Source organism: Chanos chanos, chromosome 1 (assembly GCF_902362185.1).
Source record: "Chanos chanos chromosome 1, fChaCha1.1, whole genome shotgun sequence".
NCBI classification, from domain to species: Eukaryota; Metazoa; Chordata; class Actinopteri; order Gonorynchiformes; family Chanidae; genus Chanos; species Chanos chanos.
The window spans coordinates 39,408,192-39,430,918 of NC_044495.1; the positions used below are offsets into that span (position 1 = coordinate 39,408,192).

Here is a 22,727-nt window from a genome sequence, read left to right on the forward strand (position 1 = left end):
GATGACTGAGTTAGCAGTTTGCTTTTGACTATAGTATAACTGGTAAAATGCCATCCCATTAGATGCCTGAGTTAGTAGTTTGCTTTTGACTATAGTATAACTGGTAAAATGCCATCCCATTAGATGACTGAGTTAGCAGTTTGCCTTGACTATATTATAACTGGTAAAATGCCATCCCATTAGATGACTGAGTTAGCAGTTTGCTTTTGACTATAGTATAACTGGTAAAATGCCATCCCATTAGATGACTGAGTTAGCAGTTTGCTTTGACTATAGTATAACTGGTAAAACTTTAAAAGCCATCCCATTAGATGACTGAGTTAGCAGTTTACTTTTGACTATAGTATAACTGGTAAAATGCCATCCCATTAGATGACTGAGTTAGCAGTTTGCTTTTGACTATAGTATAACTGGTAAAATGCCATCCCATTAGATGACTGAGTTAGCAGTTTGCTTTTGACTATAGTATAACTGGTAAAATGCCATCCCATTAGATGACTGAGTTAGCAGTTTGCCTTGACTATAGTATAACTGGTAAAACTTTAAAAGCCTTCCCATTAGATGACTGAGTTAGCAGTTTGCTTTTGACTATAGTATAACTGGTAAAATGCCATCCCATTAGATGCCTGAGTTAGTAGTTTGCTTTTGACTATAGTATAACTGGTAAAATGCCATCCCATTAGATGACTGAGTTAGTAGTTTGCTTTTGACTATAGTATAACTGGTAAAATGCCATCCCATTAGATGACTGAGTTAGCAGTTTGCTTTTGACTATAGTATAACTGGTAAAATGCCATCCCATTAGATGACTGAGTTAGCAGTTTGCCTTGACTATAGTATAACTGGTAAAACTTTAAAAGCCTTCCCATTAGATGACTGAGTTAGCAGTTTGCTTTTGACTATAGTATAACTGGTAAAATGCCATCCCATTAGATGCCTGAGTTAGTAGTTTGCTTTTGACTATAGTATAACTGGTAAAATGCCATCCCATTAGATGACTGAGTTAGCAGTTTGCCTTGACTATATTATAACTGGTAAAATGCCATCCCATTAGATGACTGAGTTAGCAGTTTGCTTTTGACTATAGTATAACTGGTAAAATGCCATCCCATTAGATGACTGAGTTAGCAGTTTGCTTTGACTATAGTATAACTGGTAAAACTTTAAAAGCCATCCCATTAGATGACTGAGTTAGCAGTTTACTTTTGACTATAGTATAACTGGTAAAATGCCATCCCATTAGATGACTGAGTTAGCAGTTTGCTTTTGACTATAGTATAACTGGTAAAATGCCATCCCATTAGATGACTGAGTTAGCAGTTTGCCTTGACTATAGTATAACTGGTAAAACTTTAAAAGCCTTCCCATTAGATGACTGAGTTAGCAGTTTGCTTTTGACTATAGTATAACTGGTAAAATGCCATCCCATTAGATGCCTGAGTTAGTAGTTTGCTTTTGACTATAGTATAACTGGTAAAATGCCATCCCATTAGATGACTGAGTTAGTAGTTTGCTTTTGACTATAGTATAACTGGTAAAATGCCTTCCCATTAGATGACTGAGTTAGCAGTTTGCTTTTGACTATAGTATAACTGGTAAAATGCCATCCCATTAGATGACTGAGTTAGCAGTTTGCTTTTGACTATAGTATAACTGGTAAAATGCCATCCCATTAGATGACTGAGTTAGCAGTTTGCTTTGACTATAGTATAACTGGTAAAATGCTATTGTGGGGCATAGGATATGGATAAGTTCAAAACAACACAGAAATGTTCCTCTGTAAAGGCAGTGGAACCGAGAAAGTGGCTCCCTGAGATGAAACAAAATGAAATATTGACTAGTTGACGGAAAAGAGCTCGCAATCACCTGTCTCCACAGAGCTACAAGAATCAATCAAACGACTGCAGACCAAACAAACGACAGCTCATTTCTCTCAGATACGAACAGGTCATTCTACATTGTGATCCCAATTAGTAGAGGAAATGATTTTTTTTTTTTTTTTTGGACTAAATCCAGGCACCATTGAAATTTTCATATCTGCTGAAGGGTTCCTGAAAACCCACACATTTCACACAAATCACTGTACAGAGCAAAATCAGTTCATTTTAGGAGTTGTTTAGCAAAGTTATCAGTACAAATCAATATAATACAGTGAGACGGTTGGTTGCTGACTGTGAAGTTGAGTTCAGGAGGAAACAGTCTGTTTGTGAAATATAAACTTGATAGATTTATATTAAAAAAATGTGACTCAGAGAAAGTTCTGCCCTTTGTCAGAAAGGCGTAAATACTTTCAGGTTTGCTGATAGTCTGAGAGCAGGCTTCAGAGTGTGACAGAGGGATTTGTTGAGGGGTTTTCCTGTAGAGTGGAGTTACATGGACTTATGCTGCAGTGTGAGAGACAAAAGGAAGAACTTATCAGATCAGCACAAGAGCTTCCTCAGTTTGCGTTCTGACATCCAGAAGGATGGAGCAACCGCTTTTCAAAAACTCTCTCTTTTCTCCCCAAGATATTCCATTCTCACACATTCCTAAAATGCCTCTTAATGATCTTGTGTAACATTGTTCGAACACATCATGTTTGCTTAAATACAGACCAACCAAACTTGGAACTCCTGGATCTATGTAAAACATCATAAGACTCCTCAGGGAAGACTACACCAGAGGTATGCAGACCTGTTTCAGATTACCAAGCCCTTGGTAAACACCTGAACAGCAAAGTCAGATGACTCCAGATCAGGTCAGATACTCCAGACTGGATTTGGAGCAAAACCCTGCAGACCGCGCGGCTCCAGGTGAGGGTCGCCCTCCACTAAACCAAGTCAACTTTTCTAATCACAGACGTGTAAGTCTCAGACTTGAGTCTTGGACAAACTGATATGTTCTATATGTTTACCGCCATTACATCCCTCTCCTGTAAAAAAAAATAATAAAATAATGGAGCAAGTCAAATATCAGTCTTTCCTGCTAGTACATTCTTTTGCGTCCATTCAGAGAGGTGCTGCATTGGGACACAATGGAGCTGTTGAGTGTGGTCATAATGGCATTCTGCCCCTGCCTCTGTAAATAACTGGTTATTGATTAATGGAGAAGAAAATGGGTAAAGGGCAGATTCATGAAGTTCTCAGCTACAATCCAAATACCCCATCTCTGAATGACTGCTTAATTTTTCAGAGCAAAGAGGAAATGTCAAGTTCTAGCAAGAGAAGCAATTTGTCTTTCTTTCTTTCTTTCTTTCTTTCTTTCTTTTTTTCTTTCTTTTTTTCTTTCTTTCTTTTTTGCTATTTTACTTGTGAAATGTGTCATGTTCCAGAGTTAGGGAGTGAGGCTCTTTGTCTGCCACAGTTGCAGGGAGTAAGTAAAAAAAAGGGGGTTGAAAACATGCTTTGTTTTTAAATGAACAGAAAAGTTCTGAGGCATGGAAGAACTTGACCAAAAAAAAAAAAAAACAAAGAAAGAAAGAAAAAAGAACGTCAAAAAGTAAATCATATTTTTTCACTGTCAGTACACGTCTTGCTCAGTTCCAAGGAGCAGCTCCATCTTTATCAAAAGATCAAACTTACACAGACAATGGTTACGGTGATGATTTTGTCATCAAGCAAGAATCGGACTTGCACATTTTTTTTTACTTTTTTTTAACAGGAAAGTAAGATAAAAAAAAACTAAAAAGAAAGAGAAAAACCTTCCCTCATGTCTCATTGATTTGTTCCTCTTTGCCTTTGAAGCTTGCTTCCAATAAAACGGTCTACTATTGTCCACTGCAAGCCTATTTCACTCTGCGCCTTCAAATTCCACTGTCCTGCTGTTTTTTTCTATCAACCATTATATGTCAGTGACTGGTTGAAGAGTGCACACCCCTGTGTCCTGGGTGGAAGTCTATCCTTAATTAGAAATCAAAGCCTGGAGCCAGGGAGACGTTCGCCTTTGATGGTCAAAGCTGAATAGGCCTGCTGTATGAAATGTATAAGGCGGCAGAAAGCGGCTCCCGGTTCTGTAGTTTAATGGGTTCTGACCTATCCTAATTAACCTAGGCTAAAACAGCTATTGTAGGGCATTAGATGCCATTAACCATCAACGACAGACTCATTGAATTGTCTCCATTCTATATCACAGAAGAGCTAAAGTATGCCATCAGATCAAAGATACATTTTCTTTTTTATTCTTTTTTTTTTTTGTCTGTCCCATTTGATCTGTAAAAGCTTGCATATGGTGTAGCTTGCACAGCTATTACACCAAAGTAAGTATGACAGATTTGCTTCTTTTCGTTTTGTGTGTGTGTGGGGTTTTTTGCATTCAGTTTTAAATTGCTTTCCAGTAATAAGAGATCACTTTATTAAAGCACTTCACAAAGCTTATAGCACTGGTATACTGACAGCAGTAAACCAAAAGTCAAGCTAGCAACAGGGTCCTTTATCAGGTTCAAATGCACAAGAGTCCTCAGGCTATCCAAGACACACATGTACAAAAACACTCACTCATCAATATTTTGTGGAGGGACAGTTCAGGCAACCAATTTCTGGCAACTCTAATCTAGACAAAGCAAGAGAAAACTCTCTCCATTAATCATCTCAAATGCATGACAGTCCTTTCTACAGACGAGTGGAAAATATCTGGGGTTTTTTATTAGCACATTCTGCATCATTAACCTCTATACTCTGGATGAGCCAAATGGCACCAATGGTCATGGGAGATGCATGGTGTTTCAGTTTGTAGAATTTGTAGCATTGTCCCTATTAAAACTTACAATGTCAGTACAGTTATCCTTAACAAGCATCATCTTTCCTCATCATCTGTCCTCATTATCTTAATCTTGACCTAATACGAGAGTCATCTGTCCTAATTAACCTAATCTTAAAACTTAATATGAGTGTTATCTTTGCCACTTGGTAGTGTTGCAGAGGGAGAAAAAACAATAAAGAAATCTTTTCACTGAGTCAGAATGCAGCTACTGGTATATCTTATACACAATATTTGTGTACTTTGTTGGTTTTGTGTGATATATCATGTGGAGGTGTTGAAATTTGATACAGACTTTAAAAAGAGGGGGAAAGTAGACACCAAAGGCCTGTTTCCACAGTCCATAACACAGGGAACGATGTATAACTTCAAATATTTTTAAGTGTTGAGTGTAGTTAGAGTAACAGGGTTTCAGGCTCTTTGAACTCAGAGCAAAGGGACAGACAAAGAACAGCTGCACACAGCATATCAAAGAACATCACAATACATTTTTAATTCACCATCATCGATATCCCGGCGGAAAGCGCCAGAACTTAGTCCTGGTATCGACTCTTAGCAGCGTCCACGGCTCATCAAAGCACAACAGTCCCAAAGGGAATTCTAATACTGCTGTAAAAAAAAAAAAAAGCGATTGGACTGACAGACTTTTAGAAGACTCCAAGCACTGCCTTCAACTTTAGCAGTCATTTGTTGTAGTGGAATTTTTTGGAGAATGTGTGTTTTTTTCTTTTCCCTCTTCTTCTTCCTGTCGTGCATAATTTGCTAACAAAGTAGCTTCTTTCTACAGCTTCTCTCCTCAGAAGAAGAAGAAGAAAAAAAAACCCCAGAGATTCTCAAATAAGAATTGTTCTTCCCCAAACTTAAATCCATGAAACAATTCAGCAGGGACAGACTCCAGAATGTATGATTACCTGAGTCTGACTCTTCTGAGATGGATCATAGCATATTACCGTACCTTAATCCCTGTATACGGCTTGGTGACGGTTTGGATTTGGCAGACACCTAGTGAGCGAAATTTATGAGAGAAAGCAATATCTCCACAGGAGAACGGTAGGCTCTTCTCCATTTAACCCACTTGAGAAAATTATTAAATGGTACATTAAACCGTTTAATCCTTCTGTGCTTACTTTTTTTCCACACTGAGCTCTGAAAATCCTTCCCTTTTCATAAAATCAACCACATTAAGCATCTGAAATGTATTAAAGGTATTAAAAGGGATACTGAAGTTTTGTGACTACATGGTGTTGACTGTGTTAACTTGTGCTTCAACCTGATACGAGTTTGTATAATAAATATGATTTTAGTTTGCACAGAGTTGTCATAGGGTTTGCTGATTTGGGTTAGTTGGTTCAGTGTTCAGTTGGAATAACTATGTCAGTTCTAAACTGGTTCAAAAACTCTGCTCGGTAAAATTACTGTCATAGACATAAACTAATCATAGCCACACCTCAACGGTGTATTTCCAGTATTCACTGGCGCTCATTAAGATTATTAACCTGACTGGAGCTTTGGATGGGACGTAATCTTCATGTCCGATGGCCCTGTCGATGAAAGATCCAGTTATAATATACACAGTTTTATCCGTGTAATGTTGATGTTAATCTTTCCTGTCATATTCTCATCAAAACGGAACTCAAATTCAAAAACGTAACATAGGCAATGATATTACAGTAAAAAAAAAAAAAGAGAGAGAGAGAGAGAGAGAGAGAGAGAGAGAGAGAGAGAGAGTGCGGTAGAAAATGTAAAATAAGGATTTATTAAGATGGACAATACTATGACCATACTCGAACAAGAACGCAGATTACTTGTGCGTGGAGAAAACTGTGCGACACACACACGCACTCAAATACCCACTCATCGCCACACCCTGGGTCTATGCCCGACACCTGGATGGAGCCCACTTCACGTGACCAATGTCCACATTTTTTAACGTCCGGAGCAATTTCAAACAAAGTCTGAGTACCTTTTCGCTTCATCTTGCAGGAGTTGTCTCTGAAATATGCCGTTTCACACTTTAACTCTTAACGGCCTCGTAACCAGACGTTTAAATTGCCTCAATTCTGAGCGGTAGACCACTTTCCGTATTCATAATGTGAAGCGACAATGTGGAATCTATTTATTCGCTCTGAGGTTTAGCCTACTTATGGGAGATTTTTTGAACGTGCTCCAGCCTTAAGCGTCGTCGCGGTGTGTCTCGTATTTCCATTTAAGGCTGAGCCGCCCTTATCAGCCTTGACACCGTAATTGCACACACTTTCCGTGGCATCTTTGATTAGGCCACTAAGATTTGACATTGAGCGAGTCAGCCAAAGTTCAGTTTAATCTAACATCAAAAAATTGATAGAGCGAGTCTCAAATGAGACGTGCTGTTTGATGTTCATCAAAATGACCTTTTGTCTTTGACTGATATGCCGAAAAAAAACATTTAAAACCTCCACTAATCCAAACCTGAAAGAATTTCATGCACGTTTACGAAAAGCATATTGAGGTCAGAAATGCACTAGCTGAAGCTGACAGAAAATAATTGGCTGTAAAATAAGACAGAAAATACTAATTATACTTGTTTGTCTTCTCGGCATTGCCTTTATTTCGTAGTGACATAATGGAGCTGAAGACAAAAGCCAATTTCTCCCTCCAGCTAACATGAAAACCAGAGAGTGAGAGAGGGAGAAAAATAGAGCAGTTCAGGAGAACAGGAATCATCTATGCATATCTGCAGGTTATTTCACTTTTACTTTGCAGTTATCCCCAAAGAATACTAAGACACTAATAAAGGGAACCTCCTAGCTCAACATGGTAAAATATATTCTTTATTAGGTGATCAGCCCGCTTTTTTATTTGTTATGAGCCTAAAAATCCACTTTACACTAAAAAAAGAAAGAAAAATGTATGCTAGGTTATGAAAATTTGCTGATTTACAATGTACTGTTGAAGGCATAAATCATAGAGTACTTAAAGTGCAAGATGGAATAAAACTCTCATGATTCTCTTTTACTGCTATTTCATAACTCAATTAATCACAAAGTTTGAAACTTAGAACATCACTCTTCCTTTATCTTTGGTGCATGGTTAATCCGCTGTGCCCACTGACTTTAGTCAGAGGCGTTACGACGAAAACACCATTACCAAGATTTGTGGATGTGAAAAATCTATAATGCTCCAAACACTATCGAAAGAGGCAAGGCTTGTTTATCCCTTGAGAGCTGATTTTCAGGTTTAGAAAGTGCTTGGTCAGTAATATTGAAACCTTGAATACAAGGCAGCACACCCAGACCTTCATCACTCCCTTAACTGTAATCTTCGGTCCAGTTTTAAGAGAGAGAGAGAGAGAGAGAGAGAGAGAGAGAGAGAGGGCCTACTTAACATTATATTTCTCCCATAATGAACTGTCTTGCTTTCTGCAGCGTGCAGCGTTAATGGAACGCTGTATTAGCGGATTTAAGGAGAGTTGAATCTGTGCTGTGTGTATAAAAGCTGCGTTCAAGCTCGGTTCAGGTGGTCTATGGCATAATAGGATGTGCAAACAGATGCTACATTGAGCAGGAAGTTTGAGGCTTTTGCATGGTGAGGGGTGTGTTCAAAAGAATTACAGATCAAAGCGGCACCCTTTATTGGTGCGTCCCGCAGGAGAGACGTTTACTTCAAAGGCTAGAGAGCTAGGGAGATGAGCAAGATCTCACTGTACGACTGTAAAGAATGAAAGGGGACGAGCCGTCACCGGTGTATATCACTCATAAACAAACAGAAACATACTGTAAGATCATGAATAAAAAATCTCAACGCTTGTCTGCGAACACAGCCAAGAATGTTGTGATCGTTGCGTTACGATGTTGTTGTTCCCTATTAGAGACAAACCAGATCTCTCAACCTAATCAACTACTCTTTCACTAGTTGTTTCTAGGGTAGGAAATGTTTCGGCAAAATGAATTCTGACAGTTTGAACGAAGCCAGCCAATGAGGGTCTGCTGCAAAGAGAACCTGAGTTGAAAACATATGTAGTTCATCTACTGGCTCAAAAACCTCAGACCATGCTCTTTAAACCTGTGGTTTCGACTGGATAAGAGGATGCCACAAAATTAGGTTGCCTGACGGTGTGTCTCTCGGTTTACCACCTCACACAAGACAAATAATGGTCTCTCGTTCCCCAGTCAATTAAGCCTTGTCTTGCCAACCTGTCTTGTGCAAAGCCACTTCATAAATAGTGCACTGGCCAGAAAACTTCCGTTATTTAGAAAATGTATTATGGAACAAACACAAGTCATTTTTTTACACATTACAGAAAACTTAAAGATGAGTTTGGTTTATATGATCATTTCGAACCATTACTTTCCAAAAACAACTGTTTACGGCGCCATCTGCTGGCAGATATGTTTTCAGTGAGTCTCGTGGAATGTTCTAACAAACCTACGAGGTTTTCGCGTCTTTGAAACATCGTAGAGGATGACAAAGGAAGAGAATAATCACACAACGTTCACTTTATTTTAGATTTCTCTTCACAACATTCATAATTAAATTTATTCTGTTCACATAAGGCCTTGGGCCAGAGGTGGTCTGACAAAAGGTGAGATGATGGTGGAAGATAACGGGGAAAGGAGAAGAAGGATCAAAGGTGGGCTGTTCTCCGTTGACACATTCTGTCTGCTTCATCTCTGAGATAAAAGATTTCTGCCATCCACTAATCAGAACTTCACAAACCACTCAAAGATGCACAGTCCAATCCAAGCATGTAAGGATAGCCACTGATTTGATCTGGTTTGGTTTGTTAAGTCCTGATCAAAAGTGAGAACAAATAGAGTCCTGACAGGATGTGCATGCACATGATAATTTGGATTACGCTTGGTAAAAAATAAAATAGGTCAACTCTAGGTCAGTTAGGGGGTAAGATTTTCTCTACAAAATACTTCATTTAAACACGGGATGGACAGACTAGTTAAGCGCATTCACTAAAATATGTTTGAGACGAAACGATATTGGCCCCATAGACAGAGAACAGAACTGACCTAAATGACATGTGCATGTGTATGCGTGTGTAAATGATTATCAAGTACTTGACCTCTTCAGCACTTGAACATAATGCACTTTAAAAAAAAAAAAAAAAAACAATAAAAAAAAAAAACAAATACAAAAAACCCCAACATAATAGTTAAGTTATTCATGCTTACAGTACGTTCACTAGATAAAAATATCAGGACACTCTGGTGCGAGTTGTTAAGAGGTCTGTTTGACAAAAGTTCCAGTCTAACGTTCCTGTGTTGCAGTCAAACTTCTGCCTGCGTCTCTGATGCTTCCACCTACTACACACTGCAGAGGGATGCAGGCTGTACCGTCCTTCTTATTTTTTTATTTTTATATTTTTTTCCATTTTTGTAACGGGAGCTGCCGACTCACTTTCGGTCTGTGTGTTCGGCCCGGCCCATTCTCTGGTGCCTCACTTCCAGGTGCTTGCTCTGGACCCGGTCAAAGTGCTGAAGAAGCTCGTTGTAGTCCACATGTGCCTGGGTCGGCCGTACGCCACCCAGTGGTTTGGAATCAGCCCTGTAACAGGAATTTGAGAATATATGTACTGTATATATCATATTCCATCTATCATTATAACACTGCAGCTGATTTTATAAGCTGGAGAAAAAGCTTAGTGCAATGTAGTGTCATCCAGGATTAAAAAAAAAAAACAAAAAACACATTAATCTTCTCTAAACTAGTCCACTGGAAATGTATAATGTGGAATAATGATGGACAGTTTGGGTTTTTTTTTTTTTTAGTATAGTGATCAATGAGTGCGGATTCCGAGTGTTGCTGTGAACAGTTTGTATTGAGTAGTTCCACAGGCAGTGTGTGTCGGGGTCACTGTTGTGCGTGTGCTGCCTTCATGACACTCACACAGTCCTCATGAGTTCGGGGTTGGGCACACAGCGGAGACGGTGGGAGAGAAGCTGAAAGGCCTGGCTCTGGGGCAGGAGCATGAGCAGACCATACAGAGCCTTGATCAGATACGGGTTATTCTCCACGTCCAGCAGCTGCAGCCTCAAGTCTGCGCACACACACACACACAGAGTCAGAGTCAACATGCATGGGTGAATGGAGCAGGTGGTCATAAAGTATGTGTGTGTATAAGTTAGACACAGAGAGAGAGACTCACAAGTGAAGATTGGACTCTCAATAAGCTGCACCAGTTTGTCAACTTCCATGAGGAAATCCACGGTCACCTCCAGGTCACCACTGATTGGCTGGGGTTAAGGAGCTAGTCATACATTCCAAATACGGCTCTACCATTAATACTCTACCATTTAAACAGTCTTGTAATGCCAAACACATGTTAACACACATATTCATCAAAAAAACAACAACAACTCAAATTCAGTTCAACTTATACAGCACTGTGAACAGACAAAAGGATACAATTTCTGGATGAGGTCATAGGCGTGGCGGTAGTTCTGGGTCAAGAAGCAAAGTGACACGGTGGCCACAGGGTTGTGGCACCAGGAGCGGTACAGGCAACAGAACAGGGTACAGCTTTCCTGTGAAAGGGAGAGAGAGAGAGAGAGAGAGACAGAGAGAGAGAGAAAGAAAGAGAGCAAGAAAACAGATACAGAGGGATTTTATTTTAGTCAGATATAATTAAACAGGAAGGAAATTATGATGAATTTTTAAGGTGTCTATAAAGGTAATTATGCATTAGCAGAGCAAATCCCAAACTCTGTGAGTAAAAACAGTACCTGCGTGTGCAGATCCTTGAGTTGGTTGCGGAGCTGGAAGAGTTCGGCCGAGGTGAGTAAGATCGTGTTAAGTGTCTGAACCATAGTGGAGGCAAACTTCAGGTCCTCCTCCTTTAGCAAGATATCTGCCATGGAGTGGAAGATGTTCTCGGCATGTAGGAGCAGACAGAGCTGTCTAAAAGGAGGTTAAAAAAAAAAAAAAAAAAAGAGAGCAAGACAAAAAAAACTGACCTAAAACAAATGGTTGTATGAACATCACACTTGTTGGACACATAATTATGAAACCGCGTGGTCAATTTGTAACTTGATCAAACGGTTCCTAAAACACAATCCTAAAAAACACTGAGAAAGTTGTGGTGCACAGCTCAAATTTTTTTCAGTTCAATTTTAACTTCTCTCACAAATATTGAAATCAAAGATTAAAAAAGTAATTAAAAAAGGAGAACACATACTTGTGTTTTCCTCATTTCTAACTACATTTCCTAAACCAGGGTATAAAGTGATTAGCAAGAACAGAGAGCACTGATAAAGCTAACGTTGTCAGGCATCCTGGGAGTCTCACGGCATTTTGACCTTGTCTTTCCTTGAAAGGATGATATTTTTGTTAGCTTAAGAGTCAGAGAAACTGAGACATGTGGATTTTCTCATTATATTCAATCCACTCAAAGGACAGGGCCACACTAACAGCAGAACAGGTCCTCACCGAATAATGAAAGCTCCTCTCATCTCTAGAAGCTTCCTCTCCTGACTGAAGCGCTTGAGCAGGTTAATCATGAACTTGTAAAAGTAGGAGTTCATGCTGGGAGTAGACGGAGAGGAGTCCGCCGCCTTGGAACCTGTGACAAGGAGGAGTCACAGAGTGAGAGTGAGTGGGAGAATGAGAAAGTGGTCCAAGGAGATGACTACATGGCTCAGAAAAAAAAAAAAAAAAAAAGGCAACATCGAGGGATTATTTTCACTGGGCTCCACTGCCTGGCTGAATGAAGGTCCAATAAACAAGTGATGAAATTAAAGGCACTGGGTTTTGAAAATTGGTAACAGTGAGATACTCACCAGCCACTAGCTGCTGACCTACTTTGGTGACCTCGTTAACGTGCAGCTCTGATTTCCCGTCCATGTTTTCACATGAACCCGTGGAGTCTTTCTGCCCAGACGGCGATGAAGCGATCTCCGCTAGAACCTCAAGGTCTTTCAGTATGACCTATGGCCAAAACAGTATGGGGGGGGTGTCAGATTTTGGCTTGCGTGGTTAACTGTCAGTTTGTCACATGTTTGTTGTGGGGATGTAGTGCTTACCTCATCAGACTCATCTGAAAGTGTCTTGAGTAACATGGGAAACAAACTGTCTGTGTGTCGGAACATCTAGAGAGGAGAAACAGAGGCTGGTAAATAAGCTACCTGTTGAGTTTGAACTCAAGGCCATCCAAACATACATACTAACTCATTTGGTAAAGCAAACAGCTCTCTGTTCCTTGTCAGAGACAGCCTTGAAATTAAACAAGGGAAAAAAATACACTTCTGTGGTATTTGTATTTTAACATGCAAATAACCTCTGCCAAAGAAATTGCTGACATAAATTCAGTCTCTCTCTCTCTCTCTCTCTCAAAAAAAAGTATGAAACACCTTTAACCGGGAGATGATAAGAACAGAAATTTAATACCAAAAAAATGGTTGTTTTAACAACACAAAAAACTTGCTTGGCTACTTCATTTGAAACTCCTCCAAGAGCCAGCACTGAATACAGTTTGATATGAAATGTGGCAGAAATCCAATTACCTTGCGAGGTGTTTTGATGTAGAGGTGGTACAGCCATTTGAGGACTGCAATGCGAGTCATCATTCCTGTGGATGAGTCATGCAAGTGTCTGTCCAGCACCTGAACAATACCATCCAGGTCCAAAGTTACGTGACTCCTGTCTGAGCTGCGCAGAGAACACGGATGAGTGGAGAGACAGACAGAGAGAGAGAGGGAACAGATACAGGCAGAATGTGACATTTTGGTAAGATATTGTGAACCACTATCAGCCAGGAAAGACAACAATTCTGATCTGCTTTTTCATGTTGATATATAAAAATCAGAGAAAATATGCTGACTGAGTGCAGGGGGGTATAAGTGAGGAAAACATTATCGATCTTGGGTGTTGTAATTATTACGAGTTTGAGGATGTATGTGACTGGTGAGCATGTGAAAAATTGGTTTTGTCTTTACCTTGAGGGTGTGAAGAAAGAGATGTTACTGAAGCCCACTGACTCCTGGGAAGCGTTTAATGCATCTATTAAAATGAGATTAGATAAAAGGTGAAAATAAACCCAAACTGCCACAATGCTTTATTTGATGAGGTTTCTGCATACAGAATTCATGTACATGTATTTTGCGTCTATGTGGTGATTATTATGTGAAGAATATTACAATATGTATGTATTTTTCATCTAATAATACATAGCACCCCTGACACTCCTGACTCCTGACATGAGTCACCTGATCCTGTAATAAATACTATTACATCACAACATTCACTCATACAAAAACAGCACAGGTTTGTTTACCCTTTTTTACACTTGGCTTTATTTCTTTTTTTCCTAAAATTAGCAACAAATTTACAGCTACAGACCAAAAGCTAATGTTGCATTGGCCGGGAATCGAACCCGGGCCTCCCGCGTGGCAGGCGAGAATTCTACCACTGAACCACCAATGCATTTCTGAAATACGCCACTGTCACGACGGCATAGAAATAATGCTGAAGCACAACCATACGTTAAAATCTCAACAATACAGTTTTACACCCGATATAATCATATCCATCGGGATTGTCCGATGTATTTTACAGAGTTTTAACGTACAATGCAATGCAAAGCCTTCGTTTCCAGCGCTGAAAGCCTTACTTTCGAAACTACACACTATAAATGAGGTGATGTTGCACAGCCCGAAAGCACCTCTATAAAATTGACCGGGCGCCATTCCGTTTGGTATACTAGATCTAAACTGTCACCTAAAAAGCACATCTGATAGTTCAGTATTAACGTGTGAAGACGAGCGGGCGAGTAAAACATGGAAACTCCAACTGTGCCGTAGCACACGCAACGCCAGCAAACTTCGTTCGGCGCTTCCTCACATGATCATAACCGGATTGTCATCGAATTAACATAGCAATGCATTGGTGGTTCAGTGGTAGAATTCTCGCCTGCCACGCGGGAGGCCCGGGTTCGATTCCCGGCCAATGCATGCCACGCTTTTCGTGAACTTTGCTTGTTCTTTTAATCTATACAAACGTATTGTCCAGACGAACTTTCCAGCAAAGCCGAAAAACGCCGAAAGCATCGTTGTGCTAACTATCCGATTTTTAACATAGATTTTTCCAAATCAGTCCTCTGCAAATAATCACAGTTCAACTTCAATGCCTCTGGTTCAAAAGAGAATTTGTGAAACCCCTATTTTGTCGACAACTAAATTTGATGTCCAGTCAAATTCATATAATTCCAAGTGAAATCACGCAGAAGACAGAATTTTGACGCTGACCATCTCATACTACTCACAAATAACTGGTATAGATAGATAGGTGGGCAATAAATGTTACATGTGTAGTGCTAAAACAATGTAAAGAATTCTGTCAGCTAGAAATGTCACATTTCAAAGACCGATCAAGGCCACACTGCTATTTCTTAAATCTGAAACTTTAAACAATTCCATGTCAGTCGTTCATGGTTATTTAAAAGGAAGATCTGAGAGTACAGTTTTAAGACAGTCCCTGAGAACTACTGTCAGACTGTCAGCTGAATCCCTTTAAAATATAAAAAAGCAACCCACCCCACTGGCTACAGCTATCTGCTGATTCTTCTTTGAACTGTTACACTTCATTGCTGTTCAGATCACACGGTCGCATTGCTCTTAACCCAACATGACGAAATCAATTTCAGACGATGAAAAAGCGCCATCTGGTGGTCATAAGGTGGTAGTCAAAGTATCATGCGGCATAGTCAAAAAGAGTTTCACAAAGTATTATAAATCTGTTGTGGAGAAGAGGTCCATTTCCTTCTTCACCAGGAACAAATTAGAAAGGACTGGGTTGGATTCTTAATATCCTACCTACTGTCAGCAAATAGTTTTGAACAAACTGCTTTTTTTACAGAGTGTTTTGTGATTCCTACTTGATTAAAGTGTCTATTTCGGTTGCAATCACTTAGCCTCAATTTCCCCAAGAACATAATTATATTCGCAATCATAACATTCAAGAATCCTTATTTTATCAACCTCTGTGCAGCCTGTGTCATAGTATGTGATCTGAGATTGAATGACCCCTTCATATTGTGCCACATAATTCATTTTCAAATCACAAGATCATCTCCCTTGAGTCACTAGTCAGATGACAAACACTGGGGGACCCAACAGATAGGTTTGCAGAGACATAAATTACTAACAAGCCCTATTGTCAGTGTTTCCACTCACTGCTCTTAGACACCCACAGCACCACACATTTCTAAACCCCCCCCCGAGTCAACAAACTCTTCAACTAATTATCAAGCCCTTCTTTAAGTCAAACTAGTATGTGAACACAGTGAGAGATCTAAAACGTGAAGAGTGGAAGACCTTCAGGAGCGGCACAAGGAAACACTGCTCTATTGTCGCTTTTCCACTGCATGGAACCGACTCGACTCTGCTCGACTATACTCGCTTTTTGGTGCCTGGTGCCTCGTTCATTTTCCGCTGCAGTTGGTAGCCCCTCGATGTAGCTGGTGACACTGCAAGAAACTGTCGTGACGTCATTTTTTTGCGGATTTGCGGACTGCCATCGTAGCAGTTTAGTGAACCAAGAATTGATCGGTAGATAGAAAATTTGTGGTCGCTGTAGTAGCTTGGTGTTTTTAAAAATGGAGGGTTTGTGTTGCGTCTGAGGATATCCCATGCTGTGCGTTGCGTAATAGTGATGATTCTCTCCGACTAATCAGTAGTCTGCAGTGTTTTCATGACATGTTTCGGTACCTACTCAGCTCACTTGGAACCAGAATGGAGCAGATACGAAAAATAGCACAAAGTACCAGGCACTAGGTACTAGATTTGCCTAATGGAAAACTGAAAAAGGCAAGTTGAGTCGAGTTGAGCTGGTACCATGCAGTGGAAAAGCGACATTTGTAACATAAACTCAGAGTCTCCAGTTGAGAGTCTAAGTCTGGTACAGTTAACGGATTAACACAACTAACGTGTAAGGCGTTAGACAGAAACCACAGATAACTCACTGTTAACGTCCTCTGGTGTCTTAGAGGGCACGTCTTCTTTTGGAGGGGTCCCATTAGACTGCGTTTCCTCCTCGTCATCGTCTTCTGGGGTAACCAGCTTCATCAGGCTGTGGTTACAGGCGCTGGCTGCCTCTTTGGTGCCTGGACAGAGGAGATTAAGGACAGACAGACCACAAACACTGGAGCCTGTGTGACTATTAGACGCACCCTAAGACTGTGCCCTGTCTGCAGTGGATGGGACAGATGCTTGTCTATGTATATCTGTGTCTACTCAGCCACACTTCAAACTACTCTACAAAGCTTACAGCCCTCTTTTGGACCAGGTCTGTGGGTTTATGACAAACTGTTGGACATCTGACTCGTTTCTACGCTGGGAACGTTCGCGGTTGTGTAGGATACTCTTCTTGCGGTCGTCGTAGGACAGGCACGGAAGGACGGCCGTCAGAATGCCAGAGGAGTAGGGAAGAACCACGCGCCCGGCAAGCTGGATAAACTCCCTCATCCACGTCATGGCTGTGAGCTGGATTAGATCATTAGCTGTCCAGAGAGAGAGAGAGAGAGAGAGAGAGAGAGAGAGAGAGAGAGAGAGAGAGAGAGAGAGAGAGAGAGAGAGAGAGAGAGATGGGGTTGTTGGAAGAAAAGTAGCACCCCATTTGTTAATGAAACACTCAAGGAGACACCTATGGGAAAATGCACAGGGAGCATTTAGGTAGTTTTTGAGCTGTATCTGAAGACCAGCGGCCCAGGTAATTCTTGACTGGTTGGACTGCTAATCTGCTCTGGTGCTCAGATTTGAGACAAAATCACCATCTGATTTCATTCATCTGATCTATTTCATTTGATCTATTTAGAGCACTTCAGTTGGTACGATCAGTTACATTTATGTATATGTGAACTGAAAAAGCACATGCCTGCAAGTCATGCAAAGCCACACAAACAAAACATATCAATTGTATTTCGTAATACAGACATAACTAATACTACTGCAAGATTGATAACTTCACATTTTGTATTTATTCCCTGTTTGCACCATTGCAATTACTAACTTCATATCAACAACAATATTAACTTCAAATGTCATATGATATCCCATATCAGAAATTATTCCAGACAACTCCTGATGAACTGGCAAGAGTGGTTTTAATTCTCTCAGAGTAGAGAGGCCATGTTAAACCCAAAAGGCGTTACAATGCTTGGCAGAAAGCCAGAGAGAGAGAAAGAGAAAGAGAGAGAAGATAACCATGAGTTAATCAGTGACAGGCTAATGTCTGCACTAGTTGCAATGTGATCAGTAGAGCAAACCTACATAACAATCACACACTCAGCCTTCATCTGCAGAGAGAATGAAACACTAAACACACACAGCTGTTGTGGAGTGAACGGTAAACTCCCTGTAAATAGATATGTTTGACTCACTCAGCTTTGATTCATCTGACACTTGACAGTGGATAACCAGGATGTTTGCCATTTCCGCAAACTTCACGCTGGAGGGCGTTTTTTTAATCTCTTTCAGGAACTCTCCTAAAACCACCTCACACCTAAAAAAACAAACAAACAAACAAACAAACTGACAGAGCCATTCTGTAAAAAAAGACAAAACAAAAATTGAAATTGAGGCTAAGTGATTGCAACCGAAATAGACACTAATCAAGTAGGAATCACAAAAGACCTTCACTGAATGAGACAAAATAAATTAATAAACAAACAAGACACTGGTTCATGGCAAGAGAGGGAAGAGGAAGACAGAGTGAATTACACTGAATTGATTTACTGTTGTGTTTAGATTTTTTTATGACGGTTGTTGCGATGCACTTTGTTCTATTTTTGTTGCGTTTATTTTCCACTGATTGTTCCAGTCTCAGTCAAGCTGTTGCACAGGGTCAGAGTGTTTATAATACCATAAACCGATATACAATATTCACTCATCCAGTTTTTACACATGAATGTACATCTTTATTTATCTTTTGAAGTCTACTCTCAGGTGGGGGTGAGGGGGGGGGGGGGTGACGACAGTGCAGAGACTTGATAGGAACAAATGAAACTGTCAGAGAAACAGTAGACAGAGGAGGACTTTGATCAATGATGAAACGAGTCTTACATTCGTCTGATCTCCTTGCTGCTATCTCCCAGGATCTGGAAAAGTCCATCCAGTATCTCTGGCAGATAATCCAGAAGATTGATATCTGGGACTGACTCAAGCACCAGGATCTGTATTGTAAAAAGACCAAGGCAACAGATTGCAACTCTTCAGTCATGAACCAAAGAGCTAGGACAAGACGCAGAATCAAACCTGTGCCACAAGCCTGTAAACAAAACTGCTGCAGAGACTGAAGCAAAATGATTTGTGACACAAATAAGTAATTGCCTACTTTAGGCATTAGTCACTTGTCTTTATCAAGAAATTGGTCCAACGTGACCATTATTATGAAATCCAGGATGTCTCCTTTGGCCGGTCAAAGAGTGGTGGCTAAATTCCCATTAAACGCTTCCCTTATTATATTGTGGTCATCACGACCATTTGGAAAAGGCATTATTCTGTAGCGCACAAAGGCACAAGCAGTTTTTTATTAACCACAACTTATGCTTAAGTTTACCACTTCTGCAAGTCTAGTAACGTGGGTAGTACTTGCGCATCAGATATTTGTCATAATGTTGGTTTGACACATTAGAAAGGATATGTTATATTTAACATTATATCTGCTCAGTATAGCTTATATAGTTAATTTGGTCAGTTAAATGTACATCCAACGTTGGCATTTTACTCACCCACGAGATGATGAACTGGCGGGCATACTGGTTGTTGGAGTAGATCCGCTCTCGCAGCAAGGGCACGAAGGCCACCAGGTCAAATTTGTTACTCTCAGTCACAATGTCCTTAAAAATCACAAAACAAAACAAAAACACAATCGTAAAAAAAAAAAAAAGACCCTCATGAAAGTGCTTATTTCTGGAAGCCGAGGAATGTGAAGACTTCACAAGTGTTCTAAAACTACAGTAATCCATCAATGTGATCACTGTTTAATTAAGATACATTTAAATCCACGTCCTCTCTGCCATCTAACCTTAAGGAGACGGTCGAGGAGCTCAGAGCCGCTCTTCACGTTAGGATCAGGATCTGCCGCGAGCTGGTAAAATGAAAGCACACACCATTAAAACTGATTCCCGTCAACTCACGTTTCACTCCGTAACACGTTACTGAGTCCCACTGGCTTCACTGAAATGTAACTATTCCAAACAAACCCTCAGCAATGACAGGCAGAGGATATTTTAAACAGTGAGTAATCATAATAAAAGACTCTGAGCATTTTAAAACCACAGGTTTGACGGTCCTTTTCTTGGCCTACCTTGCTGAGTCCGTCAAAGAGCACGTTGAAGTGAGGGAGCACTGCGCCCCTGGCCACCTTCACTATATTGTACAGCGCCTCGCAGGCGTAGTAACGCAGCCGGCTGTCCGAGTCGTTAAAGCAGGTGAGGACTGGCTCGATGAGCTCCTTTAGATAAAGCCCTGAGTCCTGCTCAAGACAAAGACCCAAAACACACACACACGCAAACGCATGAACACACAAGCACACGCACGAGCAAATGACTGCAGTCAGACTCAAGTCACAAACAAAGACTGGCTGGTGTTTCTGGGTAGAATGTATTCAATTGTAAACTTAGGCAGAGGAACTGCAATTCTTGACCTTAAATGGTTGGGAGCCAACATTAGGGGAAGGTGAGAATGTCATTCATCAACATCCTAGTTTCAAATGAACCCTGTGACATTTTCATAAATTCCTGTGCACAGCTTTCCTCATAGGCTTATGAAGTTGTCGTGACAACCCAAAAGACCTTGTGTTCTCCAACTTTCCAAGCAATGACAAGCACAGGCCTTTGTGTGTTTGTTTTACAAATCAGTGAGCGTACAGCAGAAAGTACGGGCATATCTAATAAATGTGTCTACATCTCTTTACCTTCCCCAAAGCAATGGAACACGCTGCCAGACCAATCAGCCCTCCCTTACGACTGTGGGGGTGCTGGGACAGAGCAAACTCTGTCGCCAAAATCTGGATGACATGTCTGATCTGAGTGGAGTTGTTCTGAGCCACAAACTCTCGCACAAGCCTGCAGGAGAAAACACTTGGATATCAGTAGCCTTCTAGGCAAACGGGCAATGATAATTTGACAACTAATGTAAGCCATTTGAGTGAACGAAAGTAGTTTGTCACACACAGAAGTAAAAAATGTTTTATAGTAGCAATAGTGAATGCCTTTCAGTATTACGTGTTTTAATTTCAGTAAATGTGACATTTTATCTAAGCGACTGAAGAGCAAAATCTAAAAACTGGGCAGAAATAATTATTCAGTCTTTTAGCCATCTTATATCAGTGCGCAGTATGGTCGTGAGCTTGCCCTTGAGAAAGTCGCACAGCTGTGGCTTACTGAGTACTCAGTAGTGATTTGGTCAGAAGCACAAGCATCCTCGTGGCTACACAAGTTTAATAATCGGAAGAGAAACGATCACATGGTGTCAGATGACCACTCTCAATTGTTATCTGTGGTCACTTTTTATGTACTGCTAAAATTTCTCGCCATCATTTTGAGCGGATGGTTTGACGAGTTGCAGGCAAAAATGAATTTAAATATAGTAAAAAATATAATAAAATAAATAAAATATAGTATAAGTTACTAGGCCCAAGTGTATTTTTCACTTCAGAGTTAGGGCTGTGGAAAGGGAAGGACAGGCTAACAAAGCTAGGACTTACTTTTCAATCTCCAGAGCGGCCACCTTCCTCTTCTCGTATAGTTTGTCGTTAAGAGCTCTCACAATGTTTGGCGTCAATGGCGAAAAGTCCTTCTCCGTGTTCATTTTCAGAGTAATAACGTTGGCTAGAAAGATTAAGAGTGTTGTACGAATAAAACTAAAATGCCTTGACAATTCTTGCAGCCCACGCAAGCAGCATGTAACGGAAGTGGCTGCAATATCTTACTTTAATTTCTGTAAAAACCCTTTCACGCTACAATGTAGGGTCAATAATCACTGAACCTTTGCTGATAAGCTTGTCAAGTAATATCAAACCAGACGGTTACACAAGCTACAACCGGTGACAACCCTGTCTTACACCCGTCACAGCGGTCCAGTAAACGCAGTTAATACAAAAAAGACACTACGCGTGTCATTTCGACACAAAAATTAAATGTATACCGGCCCTACTATTTGCGGCAGTACACTGAAAAGACAGCAAGATGCAGGCAGGTGATGCAGCTTGTCCACTGTTTAAAAAAGCTCTGTGATCATCAACTCTTGGGGTTAACGATTAATACGCCGTTCTGAGAATAAACACCACGTTTCCACATCAGCTGATATCTTTTCCGATGAGAAAATCTGGCATTCAGTGAGCTGGCAAAAGATGCAATATTCCATGCGGATGTAAATAATGCCCACTCAGACTCTCTTCAAAACAAGCTAGTTCTTGTAGCCATTTCTCCCGGCTCACATGACTCCTTACAACCTCTCAGGCCGGCTAATCAAGCGTCGATGTGCAGATTTGTTTTGATTACGTCAGAGTGGTACGCGATGTCATCAAACTGTCTCTCGTGCGGTTTTTGATGGTGAATTCACTTAGTTTTGACTAGACTAAAACAAATTAATGTTACGCTCTCCTCGACATTCTCGACAATTTTCCTACACTTTTTGTGAGATAAGATAATCTTGTCTCTCTTTAGGTGTAGACACTTTTCAGTGCGATTCTTTTGAACTGTGATAGTGCTGTAGAGTATTAAAGGCTTCAACACGTTTTGCAGTGGTGACCTCATAAGACGGATCCATCATCCAGCATAAACTCTGCACTGTTTCCAAATGGTTTTTCCTCTCTAAATTAAATTTCGGATTTACTGGGCACTCTCATTTCGTCCCCAGTCTCCTACAACAGAACACCTAGGAGCTGCAGTCCGCCAGAGTGATGTTATCTAAAATGTATCAGAATATTACAGAATTGACATGCACTGGCCATTTTTTGCAGTGGAACGTAAAAAGATGCAGCGATATATAGTGCTGGAAGATTTAATG

At 40.5% G+C, this 22,727-nt stretch overlaps 1 protein-coding gene and 2 non-coding genes across 3 annotated transcripts; 1 reads left to right on the forward strand and 2 right to left on the reverse strand.

Moving 5' to 3' along the window:
• Positions 1–10,094: 10,094 nt before the first annotated feature.
• vac14 (vac14 homolog (S. cerevisiae)) lies at positions 10,095–21,527 on the reverse strand. The gene is made up of 19 exons (XM_030781929.1): positions 21,424–21,527; positions 20,632–20,782; positions 20,023–20,190; positions 19,741–19,803; positions 19,445–19,552; positions 18,777–18,886; positions 18,095–18,216; positions 17,078–17,215; positions 16,679–16,819; positions 13,656–13,719; positions 13,224–13,368; positions 12,744–12,809; positions 12,501–12,648; positions 12,151–12,283; positions 11,448–11,622; positions 11,131–11,249; positions 10,871–10,950; positions 10,612–10,762; positions 10,095–10,269 (listed from the first exon to the last, which is right to left on the reverse strand). The coding sequence occupies exons 1-19, from the start codon at positions 21,525–21,527 to the stop codon at positions 10,119–10,121; spliced, it is 2,337 nt and encodes a 778-aa protein (XP_030637789.1). The 3' UTR covers positions 10,095–10,118.
• trnag-gcc (transfer RNA glycine (anticodon GCC)) lies at positions 14,072–14,142 on the reverse strand. The gene has a single exon. It is a non-coding gene; the product is annotated as a tRNA-Gly (tRNA).
• On the forward strand, positions 14,599–14,669 carry trnag-gcc (transfer RNA glycine (anticodon GCC)). Its single transcript has one exon. It is a non-coding gene; the product is annotated as a tRNA-Gly (tRNA).
• Positions 21,528–22,727: the final 1,200 nt, after the last annotated feature.